We start from the raw sequence: 23,406 nt of genomic DNA, 5'->3' as shown, positions 1-23,406 counted from the left end.
TAAAGATGAAAAGTAACATGTTACTAAAAATGAAGGATGCAAAGCACTTTTTCTTTTATGAATTGTATTTTATTTGTTAAATGCCCTAAATTTGCAGTTTAGAGTATCATATTTCAAAAAGATAATGTTTTTTTAAGTAGCCTTTCATATATTTCATAATGAATTTTAGTATTTTTAAATATTTCATCAATGTATTGAAACTTACTTGTAAATTTAATGACTTGTATTCCAGTGTGCTGATATTGGAAGATGATAAAGCAGAAAGAACATTTTGCATTTCTAATTTGTACATGATTTGGATTACATTTCTTTTACTATTATAAAACCTTTTTTTTCCTTTGGTAATAAATTCTTTGAAGACTTCTCAGATTATGATAAATGTCTTCTATTAGAATATGAAATTTGAATTTCTAAGTTTATCTTATTTTCTTTTCATCATTATCATTACTTTAAGTGGCCTTGTTGAAGTTTTAATTATCATGGGATATGAATATCAAGGCATTTCTTTTTATCCTTACTTTATATGGTATAGTTGAAATTTTATGCTATATATGTATCAAATTACTGTACCAAAGGAATAATTGCTGCTTTATGTTCTGAAATATTGCTTTACATTTCCTTACACTGTTTCTTTTTTTAGCACACTTTTAAATAGCTTGAACTATGAAGGTGTGTGACTGTGATCTCTTGAATTTGTTCATTCTTTCAATGAGTAACACGATACACAGACCAGCTGCTAGAAATGTGTATCTTGCGAATGTTTTTAATAAATTAAATGATTTTCATGGGTATTATAGTCTTTCTTATTTCATACCATTTATCCATTAGTGAAATATCCAGTTGTTTTATTTTTTTATATTATTAATATTTTGAAAATTGTATATTTCATTCATATTGCATCATTTATTTACTTTTGACATTATGTGACCTTCTATCTTTATTTAATTTTTGTTCAGCTATAGAGGTGATTAATGTTTTGATCCCAAGAAAACTAGTACTATAAGTACCTCCTAATTAAAAATTATACTAGTTTTTTTTAGGTATTCTGTATATATACCCTGTTGTATGCAAACTGAATTTACTGACTTAAAGATAAGTAACACTTGCTATTAAAAAGCGGTTTTGAGAAACATTAACATATTTAGTGAGAAAATAGAAAGTTAGTGTTCAATGGTATCAAAAAGTTTGAACTTCATTTGATAATAATTCAATGTAACGAAATAGTTTAGGTACTTATTAATGAATTATGTAGGATTGGCAATTTTTTGGCAGAAATACGATATTCTGCCTGTAAACTTTGTATAAACTGTGTTAACAGATGCTAGCTTTCTTTTTGTAATTTAGAAGCATGTTCATAAGTTGGTGCATTTCCTTGATATATTTCACGAGTTTTGACTCTTCCACCATTATTTAATAAATATCCTAGTTTAATACACTAGGTATATTGATAACCTGCTAAGATCAGAAAATTTTGCAAATAATACTATTAGACATGAATACTGACAAATTATTGTTAGATTTGGGAATAAAAAATATGTGTTTGTGTTCATTTTCTTCTGTAAATTAGATAAATGTGTAAGAATCTTTTTTTAATATTTAAAGAACAAAATATTTTAAAAGAATTTTCCTGATTACTTTTATTTGTTGTAAAATAGCTGTTTTGTAAATTAAGTTAATAGCCTATATCATTCCATGCAGCAGCTGTCACTTGTCATAATAAAAAAGGAATATGTTGATTGTTGGTAGATATTTTAAAAGGTACTATTATTACGCTAAATTATGTGTGCAGTTTTGAAGGTTTAATTCAATTAGTTCTTTTCTCAATACATAAACTGAAGTACTGAAGATTCAATTGATAACTTTGCATATTTATAATTTGTGAGCCATTAATTATTAATATTAAATTGAATCATTCATTAATTAAACAGTGTACAAATTATTTATACTAAATCATTTCTTGTACTCATGATCAAAGCATGGATTGATCCAAGAGCAATGAGAAGGTTCCCATTTACAATCATTATGTTTTAATGAAATTAAAATGTTTTAAATTTCATCAAAATCAAAAATACTCAGATGTGTATAAATTCAAAAGATGCCAAATTCTTTGATTTAAATTTCCATTTGAATGTTATTTAAATTTTATTATAAAATAATTTACTTAATTACATTTGCATCAGATCAGCTTTATCTCATCTTTTAAGATTCAATAAAAAAATTCAGTATAAGAGAATGAAAAACAAATATTATTGTAAGTACAATATATAAATGCAACAAATATTTATGAAATGATTTTGTTTTTATGTCTGACATTCTAATTCAAAGAGAATTGAAATATGTGGAACACACATAATCACTCTACCAAATATTCTTTTGAAAAAATATTCAAGAATATGTACATGAATTGTGCTTCTCAAATTAGAGGAATGTTTTATATTAACAATATATTCTTGAAATCCTAAGCCATTGTTGGAAATAGAAATGAAGAATAATAATATTCATCATGTCTAAACAAAATCTATATTATTGAAGATCTCATACAAATTCTGCAGATCTTGCTCATTAAAAAAATAAGCAAGGAATTCTTTTAATTATTTATTTGGTTTTGAACTTCTCTATTTCTTTGTACACTTTTAACTTTACTAACTGGTGCCTTACATACCTTAGGGGGAGCATATTGTAAATATGTAGAATTATTTAAATCATTAAAAATATGTACAATCTTAATTATTTTGAAAGAAGTTCCAGAAGAAGGCAAAGGAACTTGCATTCTTGAAACAATTGTTTTGTTATGTTTGAGTGAAATTACTTGAAAAAATTTGTTTGGAAATAGAAAAAATATTTTTGAAATAGATAAATATTTTTTCGATATATTTCTCTTTAATTATCTTTTAATATTTGTTAATTAATTTAGCACTGTTCAATTTGAGAAATGATTTCATTGATGGGCTCTTTCTAAATGAGCCATTTTTAATTAATTCTTATGTTATTATTTTTTCTAGATTTGTTGCTCACTAATACATTATTGAAAAGATTGCATGTAAGAGCTTTATGTGAAAGAATGTGACCACTCTTTCATTTGTTGAGTAAGTTATATTCTTTACTAACTGTAAATTATTTTCAGCTGTATTATTAATATAATTTTTTATTTTTTATATAAATAAAAGCTTTTCTTTAAAGGAACCGCAAATAATGAAAATATTTTTAATAAATTTGTATTAATTTACTTTTTTACTAGCCGCCTTTGGCAACCAGCCGGTTCGCCAATCTTAATGCATGCTAAAATTTTAATAATTTAATAAACACCCATTTTAATTCTTCTTCATTAAAATATTTTAAAACTTCAAATTTTAATTGTCATAAATCACTCATAATATTATAAAGGCCTTCAGCCATAATGTAATATGTATCTCTCTAATTTTCTATTAGCCCCCGTAGAATTAATGCTTTAAATTAAAGTGGAAATGATTAAACTGCAATAAATACAATATTTTTTTTACTGAAACGGAGCATTTTTTTTCAAATATGAGTACTGGAAACAGAGTCGCTGAGTATTTAAACCTTATGGGCACTAAAGAATATTTTCTTAATTTATATAATATCTCAAGAAGTTTTCAACAAAATTTTCTCAGATTCATCATGAACAGATCGATTAATTAACAATGATTAGTTTTAAATGCATCAAACACTAAAAAAAATAAAAAGAATCGTTTGAAATAATCTGTTGAAAACATATTAAGCCTTCAAAACCAAGTCCGTATCCGTTGTCAAAAATCAGAACACAATGCGCATGCGTGAATTTTCAACGCCAATTATGTTAACGCAAATGCTTGAATTTTCTACGCCAGTTGGGGTAACGCTATGCAAATTAGAAATTTTTAATTTTCTTTATTCTGTTTTATTTTAATTCAAAAGTACTTCAGAAAGAATCTGAAAGATCGATTAACTAACAATGTTTAACTTTAAGTGCATGAAACCTTAAGAAAATAAAGAGAATCCTTTGAAATAATCTGCCGAAAATTTCTTAAGCCTTTCCACTTTAGCGTGGGGATAAAAACTGAAGCTTTACTCATTTTTCGGTGTGGAAATGAAAAGATTTTTTTTGGCAGGAAAGTTAGTTTTTAATTAAAATTCTAATTAAAAATTGAAAAAAAGGGACCCCAGGTGCATATTCTCGACCTCCAAGTTATGCATGTGCCAAATTTGGTAGCTGTAGGTAGAACGGTCTGGCCTGTAAAGCGCCAACACACACACACACATTGAGCTTTATATAAGTATAGATAGATAGATAGATTTTATTTTTTATGTATGATTGATTTATTGAATATTCCATGTATGATTGTTTCTGAGTTACTGAGGAAAGACATTTAGCAGAAAGCAAATGATTAAAAATTAAAGTAGTTATGAAAATAAAATTAATTTGATAACAATTTGTTATCGACTTTATACGCTCAGAGACCGAGTTGATAAATTGAAATTTATACTGTAAAAAAAATCGCTTTTTAAATTTCCTTCATTTAATTCTGCATTTTAGAATAATCTTGTTAGCATTATGGTGGGCAGATGGACAGACTTTCCATAGATAAATTTTTGCCAAAATGTGATTGAAATCAACATTAAATAAGTTTCAAGCGCCATACAGAATTTCATCTTTCTAGCATACAGCACTCTTGAGATATCTAGTTCAGGTAGATTTATCTCATTGAAAGAATGATTTTTGGCTTTATAGAGGTTTGAAAGATGACAAAATCTTGAAACTGAATTTGATGATTTGAGTACCCTTTCTAGAAAAATGAATAATTGTATGCTATATATAAAAACATCTTAATGTGTATATCAGCTCTCGAGCTCTCTCTGTGTTGTAGTTGTTGTGCTATCTTACACTCGAACAAGTGTATAGGCAGAATTCCTCTGGAGGATTTTGCTCCAAATTTTACAGAAATCTACAAATTCAGTATAAAGACCATATATCAAATTTGATCCATTAAGAAAAAAACATTTTTGAGTTAACTCTATCACAGACAGATGGACATTTTCCAGAAAAGCATTTATTGAACCCAGGAACATCTAAAACGTGGATATTCATCAAAATTTTGAGCTCAAATTTTTTGACAATCAAAATACCTTCTCTTTGCTTTGTATATGAAAAAGTAAAAATGGAACAATGACAAAAAGTGGTTCACTGTTTTTAAAAATTATTAATTAAATGTATCAGAAATTTTCACTCTGATATATTTAATTTATAATTTTTCTAGCTCTCTCTGCATTGATATTTTTTTCCAAGTTACTGAGAATATATATATATATATATATATATATATATATATACACTCAAGATTTGAAAATGTATAAGAAAAAAAAAATATCTGAGGTGCAAATTTATGGGAAGTAAGAGCTGTTGATTAATATAATTAATTTCCAGTTGGATTTCACGCCTTCTACGGCTGGTCCGTTTTCCTGTTTGCGCAGCTAAATAAAGTTTGAAATTTTTTTTTTCTTTGAAAAATGTAACACCATTTGTATCTATTTTTAAATGCATAATGTCTCATGCAGAAGGGAAAGTTTGCAGTTATTGAAGAATTAGTCATAACAGGACATAAAAATTAATTCCGAAAATAATTTATGAATTTCCTTTTTTATGTATTTTCACTTAGGGATGAAGTGGAGTTGTATTCGATTTCAGATTTTAGACTAGATTGCTTCTAAAGTTAGCCCTGTGCACAGATCTGAATGTATGTAAAATTCGTTATGATGTAGCATGAAGATTTAGAGAAGGATATTTTAACTTGGGTATTGCCCTTTTTATCTCTCGGAGACATGAATGAATCAGTTCAGTCTCAAAATAGCAATCGTGTTTCTCGAAAGTCGGACTTATTTCACAAGAGCCGCCTTTGCCGACCAGCAGGTTCGCCAATCTTAATGTTCGTTTAAATTTTAATAATTAAATAGGTTGAACCGGAGTTTAACCCCCTTTTTCGCCAAGTTGCGATAACGCGCCAAAGCTGGCAATCTTTATTATGCACTACAATTGAACATCTGCTCCTTTGTTTTTGAACATTTCGCAAGGCCGTTGTTGGCGATTTTTAAAAATTGCGCAAGGAGGGGGTTAACCTCCGGTCGTACCATTTAATATTTTAACATTCCAACCTTAATAGATTCTTCTGCAAAATATTTTAAAGGTTCAAATTTTGATAGTCATATAATTCACTCATAATATTATAAAGGCCTTCAGTCATAAGGTGATATGTATCTCTCTAATTTTTTGTTACCCCTCGTAGAATTTATGCTTTAAATTAAAGTGTAAATGATTAATCTGCAATTAATATAATAATATATTTTACTGAAACAAAGCATTTTTTTTTAAATATGATTACTGATAATAGAGTCACTGAGCGTTTAAACTTTATGGGCACTAAAGAATATGTTTCTTAATTTATGTAATATCTCAAGAATTTGTCAACAAAATTTTCTCAGATTCATCATGAACAGATCGATTCATTAACAATGTTTAATTTTAAATGCATCAAACACTAAGAAAATAAAATGAATCGTTTCAAATAATCGGTCGAAAACAGGTTTAAAAAAACTTCTTAAAAAACGAAGTACTTAAAACTATAAGCATATACAAAAAAATATATAACTAACATAAATACAATTTAATTACAAAAGCGTGCAACTAACCTAAAAATAATTTAAATCATTGAAAACAGGTTTAAAAAAACTACTTAAAAAAAGATGTACTCAAAACTATGAGCATATACAAAAAATACATAACTAACATAAATGCAGTTTAATTAGAAAAGCATGCAACTAACCTAAAAATAATTTAAATCATCCGTTGATAATGGTTGCCATGTCAACAACCAGAACACAATGCGCATGCATGGATTTTCAACGCCAGTTACGGTAACGCAAATGCGAGAATTTTTCTACGCCAGTTGGGGTAACGCTCTGCAGATTAGAAATTTTTAATTTCCTTTATTCTGTGTTATTTTAATTCAAAAGTACTTCAGAATGAATCTGAAACATGGATTAATTAACAATGTTTAATTATATATGCATAAAACATTAAGAAAATAGACAGAATCGTTTGAAATAATCCGCCGAAAAATGTTAACCCTAGCCTCATTACTGTTGGGAGAAAAAAACTGAAGCCTTACTCATTTGGCGGTGGGGAAAATGGAAGATTTTTTTGGCGGGAAGTTAGTTTTTAATTAATAATTAAAATTTCAAAAAAAGGGACCCCATGTGTACATTCCTGACCTCTAAGGTATATATGTACGAAATTTGATAGCTGTATGTCGAATGACCTGGCCTGTAGAGCGCCAACACACACACACACACACACACACACACATTGAGCTTTATTATAAGTATATAGATGACTCACTTGTGTGGGAAAATTAATAGATCCTTCAAAAATCTTTTACAATGTTCGTATTTATATAATCTAATGTTGACAAATTTAAGATGACAGTCCCCACCCGCCCTAATTTTTAGCACTTATTCCTTGAATATCTCTAGACGAAAAATAAATAAATAAATACTATACATACTCTTTTATGGGTTTTCAAGGGACCACTTCAAATGACGTACTATGAAATCATGGTTCAAAGTGCTTTCTCTATTTATATAGAATGCATATAGCATGGTTAGAATGCAAACTTCCTCTAGCTGTGTAGTATAAAAGCTGTAATATTTTAGAAGATAGTGATAAATTTAGTTGATTAATTTGCTTATTATAAATATTATTATTTAATGTAACACTGCATTTTTTTTTTTTTTTTTTTTTAGATTCCAAAATTGCGTTGTCTTGAACCTAATGCCTTGCTAAGGAGAAAAGCTGATAAATCATCATATTTTTCGCAATAAAATTGGCTACAAAAAGAAAGGTTTGACTTTTGAAAGATCCATAATCCGAACTTGCAACATACAACATGTCTCGATGGAATCGAGAATCATGAAATAATAAATTCCCCAATACATCTGTTTAGAAATTTTTAATTAAGCTATAATTTTTATTATTTATTATTGCATATGAGTGAGTATTGTTACTGACATATAAAAAGGAATTTTATTCTTATGACCCATACCATAAAACATTCTTCCAAAAATTGAATTCAAAATTTTCCCTTTTGATTAACATAATGAAGAAACTTCTGTTTTGACATATATGGACAACGGCATTTAAATTGTGTCCATCATGAAAATTTTATTGGCAAATTAGAATTCAAGAGTTGTCTCGTGCTTGTGTCATATAGAAATAAATGTTTCAAAAACGGAATTTTCTCATTGCCCACCTAATGACAAAACCATACGCTTGAAAATTTTGTGATATTTTCTCAGCTCCCGAATTTAAAGAAATGTTTACTGGTGCATACTAAAGAGAAAACACTTACATATGACACTTGTAGTAAAGAAATTTTTCAACAATCACATTTAAAAATTTATTTAATGTCGCGTACGAACGAGAAATCCTACCCTTGCGACTTCTGCAACAAAGAATTTTCCGTGATTTCCAAATTCAAAAGACATTTACGGACGCATACGGGAGAGAAACCATATACATGCGTGTTTTGCAAGAAAGCCTTTACCCAGAATGGGAATTTAAAAGTTCATTTACGTATACATACCGGTGAGAAACACTATACCTGTGACATTTGTAGCAAACCCTTTACCGATAAGAGGTGTTTTAAAAGACATTTAGATACGCATACCGGTGGGAAACCGTATACCTGTGACATTTGTAGCAAAACCTTTACGGATAAGGGAAGTTTCAAAATACATTTACGAGCACATCCACAAAAGAAACTGTATACATGCGAGTTCTGTAAAAAAGCCTTTTCTCGGATCTCGAGTTTAAAATTACATTTGCGTCTGCATACGGGAGAGAAACCGTATGCCTGTGACATTTGTAACAAGTCCTTTTCGCTTAAGGGAACTGTCAAAAGACATTTACTGACGCATACGGGGGAGAAACCATATTTATGTGAAGTTTGTAACAAATCCTTTTCGCTTCGGGTGACTTTGCAAATACATTTACGTACGCATACGGGGGAGAAACCGTATGCATGTGAATTTTGTAATAAATTGTTTTCGCATAGGTGTCATTTAAAAGTGCATTTACGTACGCATACGGGAGAGAAACCATATTCATGCCAGTTTTGCGAGAAAGCCTTTTCCAGGAAGGGGAATTTAAAAGCGCATTTATGTACGTATGCCGGTCAGAAACCATATTCATGCGAGTTTTGCGAGAAAGCCTTTATCAGGAAGGAGAATTTAAAAGTGCATTTATGTACGCATACCGGTGAGAAACACTATACCTGTGACATTTGTAGCAAACCCTTTACGGATAAGAGGTGTTTTAAAAGGCATTTAGATACGCATACCGGTGAGAAACCGTATACCTGTGACATTTGTAGCAAACCCTTTACGGATAAGAGTTGTTTTAAAAGACATTTACGAGCACATACACAAGAGAAACTGTATACATGCGAGTTCTGCAAAAAAGCCTTTTCCCAGAACTGGCGTTTAAAAGTACATTTGCGTCTGCATACAGGAGAGAAACCGTATACCTGTGACATTTGTAACAAGTCCTTTTCGGTTAAGGGGGCTGTCAAAAGACATTTACTGGCGCATACGGGGGAGAAACCATATTTATGTGAATTTTGTAACAAACCCTTTTCGGAAAATTGGCGTTTGAATAGTCATTTACGTACGCATACTACAGAGAAAACGTAAACATGTGAATTTTTATTCTCAGCAGCCTAAACTCATTGACTGACGCATACGAATGATAAATTCCATGTTTGGAAATTTTGTAACAAAGCCTTTAATGCATTTAGTTTAAAATTATATTTGCGAATACATATGATAAAGAAACCGTATGTTTGTGAAATTTGCAGTAAAAGGTTTTCTGAGCGGCATGGATTAAACTTGCATCTCATGATCGATTTGGAAAAGAAATAGTATGCATGCGACATGTGCAGTAAACCATTTTTTTCAGCATTCTGATTTAAACATACATCTGAGGGCGGATATGAAAGTGAAACCGCATGCATATGACATCTGTAAATATACATTTTCTTGTATATAAAATTTAAAAGTTCATTTTCGAATGCATACGAAAAAGAAACCGTATTCATGTGAATTTTGTAATATAAGATATTTTCATTCTATTTCTTTAATGCATTTGCCAAATATCATAGAAAATGAATGAATATACAGATCTGATGTTGAACGCTTATTAATGGGTGAACTTCATTTTAAAGAGAAAGACTTATAATAATGATTTTTTTTTTTTAGCAAGTTAATGTTTCAGAAAACATAGGCAAAAAAATAAATAAATAAAGGCTATTTATTTTATTCATATATATTGAAATAATCTCTTCTAGAAATTCTGTTTTGTATGACACAATGCATGCTTACTGTTATTATGCAGGGTAATTCGTATACTTAAATAAATATTTCAACCATTCAGGGCTATTGAAGTAAAAAAAACAAAGTGAAATCTTGTTGTTCATCCGAAATTATAAATAACAATTAAAAAATTAACACAGTAATAAATGTTCAGTAGAAGCACTTCCAAAAATATGAACAATATCAAGGCGATACGATTACTCATCCCATATCCTTTTAGTTTCTCCAATATCACGCTTTGAAAGTCTGAAGATATGCACGTTTTAAGTTTATGAACATCATTTTTTAACGGAGGGGGGACAAACACCTGCAATTTGCTGTAGCCGCAAGAGAAAAAAGAATCAAGTGTCACCCGACACGCATATTCGCTACCTTTCAACGCTTCACACCGGGTATGCAGAGAAGTGTGGATGTGTTATCGTACTTCGATATCCTTCGCGTTTCCCGACTGACTCGCATTGAACTCTTTTAACTGCTTCGAATTTAAATTTTCACTTGTTATTTTTGATAAATAAGAAGATTGTTTTCTATTAACAGACCGGGAAATTTAGGATATTCTTGTGTAAATCACTTTATATTCCGTGAAACATGTAAATGAATATTTATGTCTTAATTACTTATTTCATGGGAAGTCAGCTTATCCATGTGATCATGTTTCATACACATGCTTTAATATGTTTCTAATAAAAATTTGTATTTTATTGAAAAGTATTGCAAATTAAAGTACTTTTCTTTTGCTATTGTGTGTTCCTATAAATGTATAATTTTTGTGACATTTTGTACCTTTTTAAAGTTTCAAATTTGTGATTTATTATTAGAAATATAAAATGTAATATGCAGAAGTGTGACTTTGTACGGATGTGTTTCAATTATGGAATTTATATAACATGTTTTCTTGCTTTAAATTTGCATCTTATATTGAACCATTTTGTATCGAATAGTTCTAAATTTTCCCTTAAATTTCGAATATAAAATTTTGATTAAAAAATTAAAATTTAGAATGGTCTGTGCTTCATTGTGCATTTGATTTTTGATAATGTAATGATATAACTATTAGCTGACCCGGCAAACCTTGTTCTGCCAAATAAATTATTTCTAATGAATATTTTGGTTGTTAATTAAAAAATAACGAATGTTTTTTTTTTTTTTTTTTTTTTTGCAAACTTGAAGCTTTTTGTGACACCTCGAGATATTTTTGTATTACTGCCAGAATTTTTAAATATTCTTTTTGAACTTAAAAGCTAACTTTTCTCGATTATTACCAAACTAAAATCTCAGAAAAAGTTTTAAAGACCCTTTTTTTAAAATTTTTATTAAAATTTTTTTTACAAATTTATTTTTTTTAAATTTTTTAAAATTTCAATTTTTTTGCGGCAATTAAAAGTTGCAACCAAATTTTTAAAAATTGCTTTTAACCTAAAATGCATCTTTTTCGCACAAAAGTTAAGTTCCATACAAAAATCTAAAAAAAATTTTAAAGGCCATTTTAAAAATTTCCATTTTTTTTCCAAATCTTAAGCTTTTTGAGGCACTTCAAGATAATCTAATATTTCAACCAAATTTAAAAAAATTATTTTTGAACCTCAAAAGCAGCTTTTTCGCACTATTACTAAACTAAAATTAAATAAAGAAATAAGACTATTTTCATTTCACCCTATTGCCCATTACAGATATTTAAATACATCTTGCATGATGCACAGAAATTCATCCAAATGTGAATACTTTTTAAAAATGTGTGACAGAAAATCTAATTGTTTGCATAAGGATATATCAATGATTTTTATACATCATCAATAATACGGTTGTGTAACGTTTCCCCTTTTTTCTCATATGGTAATTGGCATTCCGACGAGATGTAGCGTCACCCGTTTCCACACATTGTTAAGTGCCTACGGATCGCCAGATGTGGATCCATTTCACTAGTAGAGTCATTGTGTCTAGTCATTTGTTGTATGCAGGTAAGGGAACACAGATGTGCGTCCCGTCGTTTAAAATTGATCCATCATGTCTTCAAGAGAGAAAAATGTTAAAAAGTTCAAGTGCTAAGCATTTTTATTTTATTTAGAGATTCCTCAAATCATCAAGAAACGATCAATCACCAACAACCGTTGCTATTAAGTGTCAAACTCAAGTGCACTCCAGCCGATCTCAGCTGTGAATTGATTATAATTAACATGTACTTGAGAGGGTCGACCACAAACAGACACTCCCTCGATCGAGTCGAGACCATTGAGGAAGCGTTGCTGAACAGCTGTTGGATGACAGGGAACTCAAGTTTATCAGCAAGGAAACCAGAGACGGATATCTGATGGAAATAAAATGCTGTGCTTTTTCCCCGAAAAGACAGCAGAAGAGGAAAAAGCTTCGAAATGGAATTTGGAGAGACCTCAGTGTGCTGGGATTTTTTTATTTTTTTATTTTTTTTTTTTTTTTTATTTGAGAAGTTAAGTGTGATTTGGGTTTTTGTGTTAAGATGTATTCCTGGATCAGCCGTTTAGAGTTAACAGCCCGTTAGCGGTTTTTTGGTGACTTATTCTCCGATTTGTTCGAGGAACTATTTCGTGTTTGAAATGTTATTTGATAATTGTAAATAATATTAATCTAGATGAAAAATAAGTTTTTTTTCCCCCCTAAATATATAAGGTTGTAAGTAGAAGAATTATTTTGTCACGCTACTCTATTATTTGATCGGTCTTGATCAAGATACTACAGTTGGCAATGTGGTAAAAAACAGTTTCGTTTATTAACATTACTAAGTTTTTATTATAATATTCATTTTCAGTTTAACGTTTATTTTTCCTTATCGGAAAAAATTATAATGGTCGCATTAAAATTATTTAAGTAATTCTTGCTTATATTTCAATAAACTAATAAAAGAATATTTTGAATTGTAATGCTAAAAAATAAATTGCCACTTTAACATAATTTTTTTTTTCTAAAAATTATTTAAGAGGTACATAAAAGAGATGAAATCATTAGTTTCATAGACTGGAAAATATAACAATTCATAAATTTGACATAAAGTTGTTTGAAAAAAAATGGATAATCTTAGAGTCTGAAAGACGAAATTTCTGAAGGTTAAGGAATCGTTGAAATCCGCCTTTTGACTGTCAATCAACTATATTCCGGTGTGTGGAATGTCTACACGTTATTTTTATTAGAACTTTAATTTATTTTTTCACAGAGAGCTTTATAGAAGCAAACATAGAGTATATTTTTAAAAAAATCATAAAATTTCATTAATTACAAAATATTTATTATCAAAAAAAAAGTATCCTCAAATGACCATTTTTAAATGTTAAAATAAATGTTACATTTAAAAAAAATCTTTTCTAATTTTTTTAGCTAAATCTCATAGAAATTTTTTTTTTTACAAATTGCTATCGTGTTAAGTAAGGGCAGCAAATTGCAGTGTTTATGGGCCTCTGAAAACTATATAGTTTTAGGAGTTAAAAGAACTTAACACTAAAGTTAATAAATTATTTCGATAATATAATAAGAATTATATTTAATTAATACTTCATATTGAAAAGAAAAAAAAAAAAAAAAACGCTATAATTTCTAAATCCTGTTCAACAAAACCATAAAAAATTTTAAACATCGAAATTTGTAAAAGTCTCCTCCTCCCCTTTTTGTATTTTACCCTTTAATAAGGTAACAGCGGACCGGTTGAATACAATTCCATTAATATAATTTTCTAAAAAATATGTCTTTTGTTGCTTAACGGACCAAATATACAATATATAATAAAAACACATTATAGCGGTATAGTATAAGTGAAACTATTTATGGCTTGTTTATTCGTAAAGAGTGTAAAAATCGAGCTGAGTATATAAGACACTTTTATATAAACACATAACACATGAAATTAGTTGCGCTAATTTAACATATAAGTTAAATAATTCCCAAGATTGGTTTTTGCAAACAATTAAGAAAAGCTGTAATAAATCTGATGAGTTAAATACAATAATATTATTGATATATTTATTGTTCCCAAACACATTTCTAAAAATTGAAAGCTATTCAAACCAAAACTTAAATTGGTTAATAATATAATTCAGTTGAATTCAATGACAGAAAAGGTGTAAAATCTAAGAGATTCCTATTCCTGGAATATCAGATTTTATCAATATATGTATCAATAGAAAAGTGGTTTTTTTTTCCCAATCATTTACCAAAAAAGATAGTTATATATATATAAAATGATATTTTAAATTATAATTTAAAATCCAAATTAATTTCCACAGTTTTATCGCAATTCAGCCCATATTAACTTCATTCTAAATTATTCTCTTATTTCCTGATCCCATTACACTTTTTCTATCTAATTAATTCAACAGAAGCTTTGCAAAATTACTGAATCGGCTAAAAGCCGAAGTGTTCTCGTACTCCGATTGAAGGGCTAGAAAAATGTCCAGCAAGCACATTCTTTTAAAAGATTCCCTGTGATTCCCTTTTCTGGGTCGGCGCGTGTAGAGAAAATCCCTATCGAAATCTCATTAAATATAAGCACCTAGAAGAGATATTTTCCCTATCAATATCTGATGTCATATAAGACCAGGGATAAAATTTTCATGAGCTTTCCCTCATTTCGCTCTGTGTTGTGTGTCTGCTCGTTGCTCCTGCTTGCACATAATGCGTGCTTCCCCGGGATGAAATAAAACGACGCCAAAGAAAATCGAAAGTCTTTTCACTGTCATTGTATATATATATATATATATATATATATATATATATATATATATATATATATGTTATCGTCGATTAAAAATGGATGTATTAGAAGAAAATACGGATGACGTTATGTAGTTATTCAGGCTTTATTTTGTGCAACCGCTTTCAACGGGTTACAGCATTCGAATGTACAAGATCACATTTGTTGTAGGTGGCGCTCTTGCATGCCATGACGTAACATTCCGCCCGGCGTTGAAATATGCAAGATTTCAAAACACTTTTAATTATACAATTAGCTTACATTTTCTAAAACGGAATAAATAAACTATTCAGATGAAATATTTACAAGTGAACAACAAAATTGCAAAATATATATTAAATTTATATTAATTAAACTTATATATTAAACATGATATAAATACAATTATTATGTACATACAATATATACAACTATCTTAACTATTTTAATTTTCAAAGTTATCCCGTATTGGTAAGAGACAAATGTTTGAAATAGGGCGTGTAAAAATACCTGTGTTAGTTTTTAATTTAACAACTCTTACTCTGCCTTCATTTCCATAAATTATCTCTAAAATTCTAGCCATTGCCCATTTGCAAGGAGGCAAATCATTTTCCTTTAACAATACTAAACATCCGACCTTAGCATTATTTTTTTTGAATTGCCACTTATTTCTTTGCTGTAAGTGGTTCAAATAGTCAATTTTCCAGCGTTTCCAAATTGTTTGTACACATTTGGTAGTATATTGCCAGCGCGACAACCTATTGTCAGAAATGTCTACAATTTCCGGTTCAGGTATTGAAGTTATTGGGCGTCCAATGATAAAGTGTCCAGGAGTTAAAACTTCATATTCATTAATATTATCTGATAATGGAATTAAGGGACGTGAGTTTAGTAATTCAGATTGAAGGTATACTTTTGTTTCAAATTCTTCAATAGTTGTTTTACTGTTAGCTAAAGTTCTATAAAGATGGTGTTTAAATGATTTTACTCCTGCTTCCCATAAGCCTCCGAAATTGGGAGAAGGGGGAATAAATTTCCATTGGATTGATTCTGCGGATAGGTAATTGGCTAAAGTCTCATTAGCCTGACAAACTAGTTTTTTTAAGCGATTTAATTCTGAAGCTGCACCCTTGAAATTAGATGCATTATCCGACATCAATGTTGCAATGCGGCCTCTACGGGCGCAGAGTCTCTTTAAAGATGCTTCAGTCGTCAAATCTGTTACCGTTTCTAGGTGAATAGCTTTAGTTGACAAACATACAAAAATCGCTACATAAACTTTTGAATATATTCCCTTTCTTTGGTTTTTAAACTTTATTTGAAAAGGACCACAAAAATCTACCCCAGAATTTAAAAATGGAGAACTAGGAGTTACTCTTTCTGAAGGTAAATTTCCCATTAACTGGTCTAACAGCCTAGGCCTTTGCCTAAAACATCTAATACAACCATGGACAATTTTTCTTGCAATACCTTTACCATTTAAGGGCCAGTATTGTAGTCTAATTTGATGTAACAAACCTTGTGCACCAATATGTAGACATTTTTTATGTACATGCTCAAAAAGTAACTTAGTGAATGTATGCTTACTGGGTAAAATTATTTGATGTTTAGATTCAAATGGCAAGTCAGAATTTTTAAGTCTACCTCCAACTCTAAGTAATCCTTTTTCATCTAAGAATGGATCTAAAGATCTTAACTTACTTGTTTTTGAAATATTTTTACCTTTATTTAGTGCATCTATTTCTGATTTAAATTCACTCAACTGAGCTACACTAGCTAAATATTCAGTACTTCTTTGCAGCTCCTCAGTAGTTAAATACTTACTTATCTTATTACGAGACTCCTTAGCTTTAGTGTTGTTAATAAACCTGAAAATAAAGCTAACTATTCTAATTAGTTTTATGAAATTATTTGTATGATTAAAAAGTTCATCATAAAAATTTGAATTAGAGTCATTAATGTTTAGAGTCACAACACATTTTAGTTCATCAGCAAAAGCAAAATCCTGCATGGATTTATTGTCCACTGGTTCATCAGTAAGTTCATCTGGACCAGCAAACCACATTTTATTTCTTATGAGTTCATCTGCACTGCATCCTTTAGAAATAATGTCAGCAGGATTGTTTTTGCTACTTACATGTTTCCAATGACAATCTGATGTGAGGGTTTGGATCTCCGCAACCCTATTGCTGACGAATGTTTTTAGCTTATAGGGCTCAGTCTTGATCCACGCCAAAACAATAGTAGAGTCTGTCCACAATGAGATAACATCAATGGGCAATTGCAGAATTGGAACTATCTTTTTCACTAATCTAGATAACAGCAACGCAGCACACAGTTCAAGTCGGGGAATGGTAAGGTACTTTAATGGAGCCACTCTGGATTTGCTGCACACTAGACTAGTTTTAAACTGTCCAGATTGGGTGAAGCACTTTAAATAGACAACAGCAGCATAGGCACGTTCTGATGCGTCAGAAAATCCATGAATCTCAATGCGAATTGCGTCAGGAAGTAGAATAAACCTTTGAATTCTGAAGTTGTTTACTTCCGAGAGTTTTATGTAGAACCTTTTCCATTCTGTCATTGCATCAGATGGTAATTTTTCATTCCAGTCCAATTTTATCTTCCAAAGTCCTTGGATAAATATTTTTGCCTTTGTAATGAGAGGGCCTAAAAGTCCAAGTGGGTCATAAAGACTCGCTATTTCTGACAGCACTTCCCTTTTTGAAAAAGAGTCCTTAGGCTTGATCTTTACCTTATATGTAAAGCAAACTTCTTTTGGATCCCAAAACATACCTAATGTTTTTACAGAATTAACACCCTGTTCTTTCGAAAATGAATAGGATGTGGTAGACAGGTTTTGTAGTAAATTAGAGTTATTAGCGACCCATTTGTGAAGCTCAAATCCAGCTCTTCCGAGGAGTTCAGAAATCTGGGTTTGAAGATTTTTAGTATCTTCTAGCGTTGCATCACCTGACAGAATGTCATCCATGTAGAAATCAGAACAAATCACATCTGCGGCCTTAGGAAAGTCCTTTTTTTCCTCATCTGCTAAAGCTCTTAAAGTCCTGGTAGCCAAAAATGGCGCAGAAACTGTTCCATAGGTTACTGTAGACAGTTTGTAAATCTTCACTGGACCATCAGCACTTGATTTCCAGACAATACGCTGTAAGTCTCTTTGAGTGGGATCGATCAGTATTTGTCTGTACATTTTTTTAATATCTGCACTAAATGCATATCTGTGCTTTCTGAATCTACTTACTATGGAAAAAAGATCTTGCTGAATAATACCTCCATTTAGTAAAATGGAATTCAGAGAATATCCACTTGTTGTTTTTGCACTTGCATCAAAAACCACTCTTAAGGGAGTTGACGTTTTCTCAGGTTTATATATCGCATGGTGGGGAATGTAATAGTTCACATTGCTATCATCTTCAATTTTTATCTCCTCCATGTGTTCTAAACTCTCATATTCTCGCATAAATTCCTTATATAAGATTTCCATAGTATTATTTTTGTTTAATTTATTCCAGATACCATTTAGGCGCTTGATTGCATTTTCTTTGGAATTTCCTAGTAATGATTCGGCATTTTCCTTTATGGGTAACTGAACTATAAATCTTCCCGTTTTATCTCTTTTATAGGTTTTAACAAAATGCTCCTCACAATAAATTTCTTCTTCACTCTTTGTTATTTCTTTAACATTATACGGCAATGATTCCAATTCAAAAAATTGTTTAACTGCTTCATCTAAATTTGGTTCACTTACGAGATAACAATTGGCTTTTTGAGGTAACTGGGGAAGAATGCCTGTAACTAAATAACCAAACTTAGTATTTTGTAATATTACATCTCCATTTTGCAGACGAAGTTGCTCAGGTTTTAAAATCTCAAAAAATAGCTCACTTCCTAATAGTATATCAATTTGACCTGGTGTGTGGAAATTGAAATCAGCTAGTTCAATTGAACAGGGAATATTTAATGCAGATATATTTAATTTCGATACAGGAATCTCATCGGTTATTTTAGGAAGAATAGAACATTTCACCATGTGTGAAAATGAATAATCTCGATTTGATACTTCAATGTTAGCAGCGTGTTTAAAAAACTGCGTAATTCCATTTATACCAGTTATACCTTGTTTTATTGATTTTAGTTTGATTCCCAATTTTCTAGCTACATCTTCTCGAAAGCATAAAGTCGAAGCATTGTCTAAGATCCCTCTTAATTGAACTCTCCGACCATCTGCAGTTTTCACATAAATAAGAAGAGTAATATAACTGATTTATTCCCTTCTATCGCCTGTTTAGTCTCTCTCGGATTCAACGTCAAAGCAGATACTTCGGTTAGTGCGTTTAGTTTCGGTTTCGTTTCTGCATCTGTTTGGCTTTCGCTCGCCCGTGCCCTTGAATCTGAAGTGGTAGCGCGATTTTCAGCTGACTCATCATGTATGAGCGAGTTATGCCTTTTACCGCAACTTGGAATGTTGCAAGAATATTTTGATTTGCAGATCCCCGGGTGAGGTTTAAGACAGTTAATGCATAATTTGTTATTCCTAACAAAGTTCTTTCTGTCATCGATAGACATATTTTGAAAGGTAACGCATCTAAATAGTGCGTGATAGTTTTTGCATAAAATACAAGCTTTAGCATTGGAATTTTTATTATTAACTATAAGTGTTTTCGCTCTTTTAAATATGCTCGTATTTTGTGCACGTTCGTATTTACTAGGAATACGGTTAATACTTTCTAACAAAGAACTTCGCTTTTCTAGAAATTTCATCAAATTTTCAAATGTAGGAATTTCTGCCGTATTTAGAGAAAGCTCGAATTGCTTCCTTGTCTCTTTATCTACTTTCTGTAGAATGATGTTTACAAGCATTAAATCAGATAGCTTATTTTGTTCGAATGTAAGAACCTTTAACGCTCTGATGTTTTTATTAACGCAGTCTATTAAGGCACACAGTTCTTTAGCAGATTCGCTACGAATTTTCTCAAAATTTATTATTTCTAATATATGAGATTCTATCAATTGACGTTGATTTTCATAACGATCTGATAATGCTTTAAAGAGTGATTGAAAGTTATCACTAGACGATTCTAATAATTTAGCTTCTCCTCTTAAGCATGCACGGAGATAATACAGCTTTTGAGAATCATTTAATTGCTCATTGTTGCTAATTAAATTAACAAATAAATTTTTAAAATTTGCAAAATCAGCTATTTTTCCAGAAAATTCTGGTAATGGAATTTCCGGTAGTCGGATTTTAGTTACTGCATTATCCTTTGAAACAGGGTTAATTTTAAATTCATCTTTAATTGAATTTAATAGCAATTTCAGACCTACCTCTGTTTCTTCAATCCGTATATTTATGTGATCAATATCTTCTAGGATGGTTTCTGTATCTTCCGACGTTTCAATACCGCAATATTGTTCGGATATCTTGTCCAACTGTGCTTGCAATTGTCCAAGTTTCCTTAATTTCACTTCTAATTCCATTGCGTTAATGTCCTTGGAAGCTGACTTTTCGGCATTAAAACTTTCGATTCTTTTCAAAGTAGTTTTTATCGAGCCTTTCAGTTTATTTAGTTTCTTTTCTGAAACCGCTTCTCGGTCATCGCTTTTTTCAACTTTTTTATCCATGGTATTTGCTCCGGCTCGCTTTTGACCAATGTTATCGTCGATTAAAAATGGATGTATTAGAAGAAAATACGGATGACGTTATGTAGTTATTCAGGCTTTATTTTGTGCAACCGCTTTCAACGGGTTACAGCATTCGAATGTACAAGATCACATTTGTTGTAGGTGGCGCTCTTGCATGCCATGACGTAACAATATATATATAATGATTTAAAATGTTTATGTTGTCAAACGTTATAAAACGCATTAAAAATCGTGTTATTTAATTGCATTATATCCTGGAAAATATTTTATTTTTTCGGCTAAACGTTTTCACCCTAATTCAATCCTTCCGAGTTCCTATAGATAAATTAACGAAATTAGGTATCAATCATTATCCGTGAAATAAGATCCCCACGGAGAACATTTGATGTCAGATATCGTCTCAGACCGACACTTCCGAAAGAAGGGGTGTAACGGAAGAATAGAAAGGATGTCCCCGCAGGAGGAGAGGATACGCCGGAAATAGAATTTAACCTCAAGGAAACTATTCTCCCATCCCCTCAATTGCGGTGTCATAAAGGGAAAGGAAGAAATATATGAAAAGATTGGAAAGTGAATTAGTTATTATTAGAATTTGAAAATCGTTGTTAAATGCATATATCCGTGATTGGCGCTATTCACAGGAAGCGTTTGTAAATTTCTTTGCGAGTCAGTAGTATCAGTGATTTTTTTTTTTTTTTTTTTTTTCTTTTTACTTCAGTGTCTTCGCTCTTGACAATACCAATATCCCAGAAAAACAATTTCTAATAGCCTGCGACGTGAACTTCTCTTGGCATTCATTCTGTACGCGTTATCTATTGGGAAAAATATATAACTTAAGTCAAAATTTTAAAGAGATAATTTTATTCCAATTTTTTCAGAAAATACTTTATTCCAATAAATGCTTTAAATAAATGGTTTAGAAAAATAATTAAAATTAAAACTTTAGCACAAATAGTTAAATTAAGTCAATCCCAAGTTACTTAAATTGTTAAATGAAATATTTTAAAATAAATGTAAAATATGATTAAAATATCAATGATTTCGAACAAATATTTAAAAATAACAATAGCATAAATAATGGTTATTCAAAAAATCGTGAATTATGCATCTCTAATATTACCTCCAATAGTATTTCGTTTCCGCTTGATGTTGTCTAAAGCTTCATCACCCGTTGCTATTGCTGTCATCGGAAGAATAAACACAAAAACTCAGTAAGAAAATAAGCCTGCCGATCTTTCGTAAAAAATTAGGAAGTATAAATTTAAAGTAGCGATTCACATACAGTTTTTGGCACCATAGGTTGAGACACTCTGGTATAACAAACAGAGGCGGCGGCAAGACAAATTCGACTGGGGGGCAAGCACGATATTTCTAATTTGGCTTCAAAATAAATCATAATAATACATTTAACTAAAGAAAATCAAGTATTATTTACCTTCTTTTATTTTATTCAGATGCTAATCATTTCTTTCATTGTTAAAACTGTATAAAGGTATTTCTAAAAATAAATGTTATCAGTTTCTTTTACTAACCATCAAAAAATTGTCAATATTAGCGTCTATTCATTTATAGTAAGTACTCCTTGAGATTGTACTTCTCTGAGATCTAATTTTAGAAAGAATATGGTTATATTCGATTTTTTGATTGTAGAATATAGACAGAAAAACAGACTACGCCACAATGACGTGTCATGCTAAATGAGCAAATGCATGCTCTTACTACTTTATATCAGAAGCTATATAAATGAATGTTGAAACAAAAAGTTTTATAAAAGAAACTTTTTTAGAAATCCAGAATAATAAATAAAATATATTCGATGTTTCCGCCAAAAAAATCGATTTTTCTTCATAGTCCCCTACTTAAAACATTTGTTAAGTAAAGATTCAACAACGAGCAGGAATTCAGATGTGTTTCGAATCCGAGGAGAATAAGTGCGCGTACTCAACGAAAATTTACTATATTCCGGATACGAACAATTTAGAATGCGGAAAAGATGCACTGATGTTGTTTCTTAAAAAGGCTGGAGAAAATATATGTATAAAGTTACCATTTTATGTAAGATATGAAAAATGGACTGCTTAAACATTAGATCCCCAATGTATTTATTTTTCAATATTATATATTAACAAATCAATGCATTTTATTTTTAAAAAAACAATTAGATATCGAATAGGTATTCCCCTATCTTCATTTTTAGGCATGTGTTCTTATGGTAAAGTACTTTTTTTAATTCGAAGTTATTGCGCGATAATATTCCTTTCAAAAAGTGAGTTTTATCCCCTCACTTGCATGCGTTGGTTATTCTCAACTCCTTCGTATACAAAGACGAGTCTGACTCGCGTATGGAATAACTAGATTTTTAATTTTAAATCTGCAATTAAGTGAAAGTATTAAGTAATTTAAAATACAAAATTACTTGAAAACGCATCATTACCTCAAATGCCCTTATGTTATTCAAGGGATTAAATTAACAATAATTATCCCAAATAAGATCTGCCATCTAATTAGGAAGTTAAGTAAATTCGTATGTCAAGGGGTTAATGTATTATTTATGAATATTCTATGAATAACTATTTTAATCATCTTTTTATCAAGACATCTTTATTCAAAGTCTATTAAAATTGTAGAAG

General features: G+C 30.3%; 1 protein-coding gene across 1 annotated transcript; it reads left to right on the top strand.

The window, feature by feature from the left end:
• Positions 1-768: 768 nt before the first annotated feature.
• LOC129989182 (zinc finger protein 569-like) lies at positions 769-11,476 on the top strand. Its single transcript, XM_056097553.1, has 3 exons — positions 769-788; positions 3,003-3,086; positions 7,795-11,476. The coding sequence occupies exon 3, from the start codon at positions 8,455-8,457 to the stop codon at positions 9,739-9,741; it is 1,287 nt and encodes a 428-aa protein (XP_055953528.1). The 5' UTR covers positions 769-788; positions 3,003-3,086; positions 7,795-8,454; the 3' UTR covers positions 9,742-11,476.
• Positions 11,477-23,406: the final 11,930 nt, after the last annotated feature.

The sequence above is a fragment of the Argiope bruennichi genome, chromosome 10, assembly GCF_947563725.1.
Source record: "Argiope bruennichi chromosome 10, qqArgBrue1.1, whole genome shotgun sequence".
Classification (NCBI taxonomy): Eukaryota; Metazoa; Arthropoda; class Arachnida; order Araneae; family Araneidae; genus Argiope; species Argiope bruennichi.
This window is presented reverse-complemented; position numbering and strand designations above follow the sequence as displayed.

Bases quoted from the DNA above. Each gene is read 5' to 3' on its own strand.
- LOC129989182 (XM_056097553.1), top strand. From the start codon at position 8,455: ATGTCGCGTACGAACGAGAAATCCTACCCTTGCGACTTCTGCAACAAA.